The sequence below is a fragment of the Piliocolobus tephrosceles genome, unplaced genomic scaffold (assembly GCF_002776525.5).
Source record: "Piliocolobus tephrosceles isolate RC106 unplaced genomic scaffold, ASM277652v3 unscaffolded_32674, whole genome shotgun sequence".
In the NCBI taxonomy this organism is placed as follows: domain Eukaryota; kingdom Metazoa; phylum Chordata; class Mammalia; order Primates; family Cercopithecidae; genus Piliocolobus; species Piliocolobus tephrosceles.
This window is the reverse complement of record NW_022316170.1, coordinates 1-5,309: the sequence shown is the minus strand read 5'-3', so window position 1 is coordinate 5,309 and position 5,309 is coordinate 1. Positions and strand designations below refer to the sequence as shown.

General features: G+C 50.1%; 1 protein-coding gene across 1 annotated transcript; it reads left to right on the top strand.

Moving 5' to 3' along the window:
• Positions 1-267: 267 nt before the first annotated feature.
• LOC111554301 (putative inactive carboxylesterase 4) lies at positions 268-5,304 on the top strand (the record flags this gene model as incomplete). The annotated part of the gene is made up of 3 exons (XM_023229717.2): positions 268-412; positions 2,882-3,015; positions 5,292-5,304. Coding segments are annotated over 3 exons (292 nt in total), but the record flags the coding sequence as incomplete, so codon positions are not given.
• Between the last annotated feature and the right edge of the window lie 5 nt (positions 5,305-5,309).

Sequence of the window (5,309 nt, the reverse complement as noted above, 5' to 3'; positions counted from 1 at the left end):
TCCCCTCCTTGATGCTGGGAGTCCCAAAGGCTCCGGGAAGGGAAGAGATGTGAAGCTCTTCTCACTCTGCTTGGTCTTAGGAGACCTTAGTGAGTCCCAGCGCCCCCACCTGAAGCCCCTGATAGCCTCCTACTCACTACAATGTGGTAAGTCTGTAAATATCAAGTCCATTTTCAGGCTTAAACCTCCCAGTCCAAGGCCCTGCCAAAGAAGACACCTGGCTTATATCTGGCTGAACTTCAGGGGTTCTTCTTTTCCCATCCCCAGGTGCACCCAAGATCCCAAGGTGGGGAAGTTTCTCTCAGACCTGTTGACTAACAGAAAGGAGAACATTTCTCTCAAGGTTTCCGAAGACTGTCTTTACCTCAATATTTACACTCCTGCTGACTTGACCAAGAAAAACAGGCTGCCGGTAAGCCCTGGGATCCCCTGGTCAAGGCGTGTCAGTTCCAGTACCCCGGATCTTCTAGTGTAGATGGGAAGGGGATGAAGGCAGCTTGAGGAGGGAGTTGCACCTCAAGGCCAGGACCTCAGGACCTCCACAGGAAACATAGGCTTTCCACACCTCAGTTTCCCCTCATGACACAGGGACTCTGGGGGAGTTTGCTGTGCATCTTTAATGAACATCTTAATTGTTCCAAGTTCCCTCATGCTAATAGAAGGATGAGAATGATTACTTTTCGTTACTAGATGAACAATCTGATACCCAGAGTGGGTAAGACATGATTTTCAATAATGTTAGCGGTGGAAGGAACTTAGAGAAAACCCAACACCCCAACTCTTTCTTTTCAGATAGAGAAACTGAGGCCCAGAGGGAAGGGGAGGTCACCCAGTAGGGTAGTTTTGGTTCAAGTCTTCTGATCTTCAAACCAGTGCTTTTGACACGGAGTAGGGCATTGAGCTTGTAGGTGGCCTTTCTCCAGCACACCAACATTCATCTGGGGTAACTTTCACTGTCCGGGTACGGGCTTTAAGGGAAAAACGTGGGACAAACCCAGAAGCACTTCCTTTTGCCTTTAACCAAATATCTTGGATTTTTTTGTACCTATTTTCCCTCCGTAATTGTCTTGGCAAAGGCTGATGACCCAGTGAGTCAGCATTTCCCAAATAAATGAAGGGCAGGAGGTGGGGCAGGCTGCCAGCTGCAGGTTGCAGGGTGGGTAGGATCTTCTGGCAGAGGAGGTCACTCTAGGGTGTAAAAACAAGGGGTGTTGTGTCCAGCCAGTCTCCCAGGGGCACCGTGGCATGGTGCCCACTAGTGGGGGAGCAGGTTTGCAAATGTGGGACTAGAAGTTGTCTCTACATGTGCTTTGTAAGACAGAGGAAGTGGGAAAAAGGTTTACTCTCTTTCTTTCTTTCTTTCTTTTTTTCTTTCATTCTTTCTTTCTTTCTTCTATTGTGTACTCAGTGCCCCATATACACAGTCAGACCTGGGGTTTCAGCAAAAGGAGGAACATGAACCCACTCCACGCAGCCCCTGCCTTCAAATATCTTGCCATCTGGGCTGTAGAGACATATCCTCTCTTCAGCATGTTATTGCAGGCCAGCCTGCGGGCTCAGCCTTCACCCAAAGATGAATGCACACTGAGTCCCTCCCCAGGAGGCAGGCAGGGATTAGATGTGTGGGAGAAACAGGGGTTCTGGGAACCTGGAGGCAGGAGAACCTCCAGGAATGGCCACAGGTTCTAGAACTACATAGTCTAGGTTTAAATCCTGATTCTGCCTCTGCTGAGAGACTTGGAAGTTTCTTAACTTCTCTAAGCCTCTGTTTCCTCAGAATGGGAAATCATCAGATATGATCAGTCAAGGGTGACCACTAAGCTTGGTCTCAGTCCCTGGCTAAGTAGGCAGAGACAGGCTCGTACCCCTACCCTAACAGTGGACCCACTGCACTGTGGCCGGCGCCTGCAGTATGCCGGGAAGCTCAACATGTGGACTCTGGAGCCAGACAGCCTGGGTTAAAGTCCTGCATCTACCATTTTTGATTTGTAGGACCTTGGGCAGGTTAAGTGCCTTCATTTTCCCACCTGGAGAATGGGACAGAATTAGTACCTACCCAGTGGATAGTTTAATTTACTGTGCTTAGAACAGCACTTGGGACATAGTTTATGTTGTGAGTTCTTTTTTATTTTATTAATAATATTATTACAATATTACTATTTTAGCCCCTTTCACTTCTTCCCCACTATGTGGAATTTTAAAATGCAAGAACCATGCATGAGGAATTGTATCCACTCTCATCCTCGGGTATTAGCAGAGTCCCTGGCACATAGTAAGTTCTCAGACAGTGTTAGTCCATTGATTGAAGGCATCCTGAAGTGGGTGGATTTTAGGCTGGACTCTGAGGGATGGATAGGATTTGGGGATGCAGAGGCATAGAGGAGGCATTTAAGGAAGCGACACCATCACAGGCATGTGTGCTTCCCGAGACAATCATTCATGCACAGAGAAGTTTACTTCACCATGAGAGAGTAAACTGAGATGAAGCTGAGATACAAGGGCTCTTCAAGGGTACACTGAGCTGCATGAACAGTTCAGGCTTGAGGGTGATGGGAGTGACGGGGAGAACACAACATCCTTAGCCTTTGCTATACTCATGATGATGTTCTCAGCATGAAGAACCTTGGGAGGAGGAGGCACTGGAGGCTGGGTATAAAGGAAGCGGCAGCCAGGGTATGTGCAGTGGGGTGGTGGCTTGGGCCCCGGTTGGGAGAATTTTGGAGGAGAGAGACTGACTTTTGCAACCTTGCTGGGTGCTGGTGAACTTTGGATAACATCCTCCTTCAGTTGTGACCAACAGGTAGGTCACCAAACAAGACGCCTTCTGAGTGCTCCCTTGCTCTGTGTCTTGTAACTGGTATGTTGCTTCCTCCCTGCCCAGGTGATGGTGTGGATCCACGGAGGGGGGCTGATGGTGGGTGCGGCATCAACCTATGATGGGCTGGCCCTTGCTGCCCATGAAAACGTGGTGGTGGTGACCATTCAGTACCGCCTGGGCATCTGGGGATTCTTCAGGTAAGAAATTAGACTCTCCTCACTGCACTTTGACCCCCAATGTGAGGCTGCTAGGACCCAGCTCATGTCATGTCAGCCCTAAGGGGACCTTAGCTAGGTTCCATAGTAAGATATCCAAGCCCCTTCATAATAGTACACTACCTACCCTCTCACTCCCCAGCCACACTCATCCGCTTGCCTCCGAGCTTTTCCATGTGCTGTTCCTCTGCCTGGAATGCTTACTCTACCTAAAGAACTCCTCTTCATCCTGCAAGACCCAGCCCCCTGTTACCTCCACTGAAAGACTCATCTCTTCTTCACCTATGTTTCTCCAGCACATTGCATTCCTCTGTCATGACACTTAGCAGGCAGCCCAGCTCTTGAAGGTTGACACATCTGACTTCTCATGAAAGGAGGGAAGGGGCAGAGTCACAGAGGGAGCTCAGAGCATGTTGTGGGTGAAGGAATGGGGGCTGCAAAAGATGGGGCGTGGGAGCATCTGACCCCTTCCTGGAGGAGTGTTGGCATTCTCTCACCCCATGCTCCTCTTGAAATCTGGCAAGTGCGGGAAGCAAGGATGGAGTCTTCCCCATCAGGTCTCCATGGGGACAGGAGTCAGATCTCTTTCAAGGTACAAACTACTATGAACCTTTTCTAAGTGTGTCCAAACCAGCACCCCAACCCTAAGCGAGTGTTGAGAGGGCTGTGGGAGGGATTCCACTCACTGATGAGAATATTTGCCCAGGGAGATGGAGGATGGGTTCTGGTCTACCCATGACCAAGGCATCCCAGGTCAGTCTTGGCAGTATCATCTTCATCCCTTTCAACCACAGCCTGTGTCTCTGCTCCCCATTATAATAAAGCTGCTTCATGATATCTCTCTACTTCCTCTCCTCCGTGTGTCTCCTCCACCCATGCCAGTCAGGTTTCTTCCTGAACACGCCACTCGGCTGGTCTCGTCGTGGTCACCAATGACCTGCCTCTGCTCTCCACCCAACCTCACAGGACCTCCCAGCAGCAGCCAATGGCCGCTCAGCCTCTGCGACATGCTTCGTTCCCAGTCCCTTTCCTGGTCCCTCCTTCTCCCTGTCCACAGGCCTCTCTTGTCTCCCTCTCCCTCCCTACTAATTCCCAGTGATCCCGGGGAGCAGCCCAGAGCCTCTGTTTCCAGCCCATCTCACCTTTGAATCCTGCAGGCGCCACTCACTGCCTTCTCCCCACCCCTGGCTGTCTAAAGGGCACCCCACTCTTCCCAGGGACAAGCTGAATCCTTGACTCCCACTGCCCCTCCCCAACAGAAACCCCCTGCTCCTCCCACTGCGCCTCCACTCAGCTGCTGCTGTCCCATCCTCCCAGGGGCTCAGGAGAAGGCCTCAGGGCAGCCTGGACTCTCTCTTTTCTCACAACCCTCTTGGCTCCACCTTCAGAATCCACTCAGAATCCACTACTTCACACCCTTTCTCTGGCTCCTTACCAGGTCAAAGCTCTCTGTCTCTCACCTTGATTATGATCCTAACACTTACTTTCAAATCCCTGTCACTTTTATCCTGAGGCTGAGTCGCAAGAGTACTGAGAGTGATCACTTAACATGTGCGTTGAATCATGCAATGCCTCTGCACAAAACCCTGCAGGGGTTCCCATGTTCCTTACGATGACAACCGAAGTTCTTACAGGGCCCTAGGGTTCTCTCTAGCTGCACCTCCTGACTCACACTTTCTTTTACTGGGCCCCAGGGCCTTTGCACTTGCTTTCTCTTCTGTCTGGAATTCCTTTCTTCGGAGATTTACAAGGCTCATGTGCTCTTTGTGCTTGTTTTCTGAAGGTCTTTGCCTCCAAAACCTCAAATGCCACTGCCTCTAAAAGGCCTTACCTGATTGCAATCTGAAATGGCACCCGCTGTCCCACCCCTGTTTTTTTCCTTCTTCCATTGTATTTACCTCAATGAGCTTTGATTACCTGACATCGTTTTATTCTCTCTATATATCTATTTATCTGCTTGTGATCTGTGGTGGGAGCTATGTGTCATCACAGGTTTTGCCTGTTTTGCTCTCGGATGTGCTCTAGCTCATAGGATAGTGTCAGGCATACAGTAGATGCTCAGTAAATAGTTGCCAGTTGAGTGAATGTAGAACCATACATCACCACAATGCTGTAGGAATAAAGGCAGGGTCTCAGAGATGCTGAAGCTGAGTCTTATTCTTAAAGGCTCCCTGAGAGCCCCCAGCCCCATCTCTAGTCCTGAAGGTCCTGCCATGACATCTCTGCTCCCCACCCTCAACCTGTTCTCTTCCTCACAGCACAGGGGATGAACACAG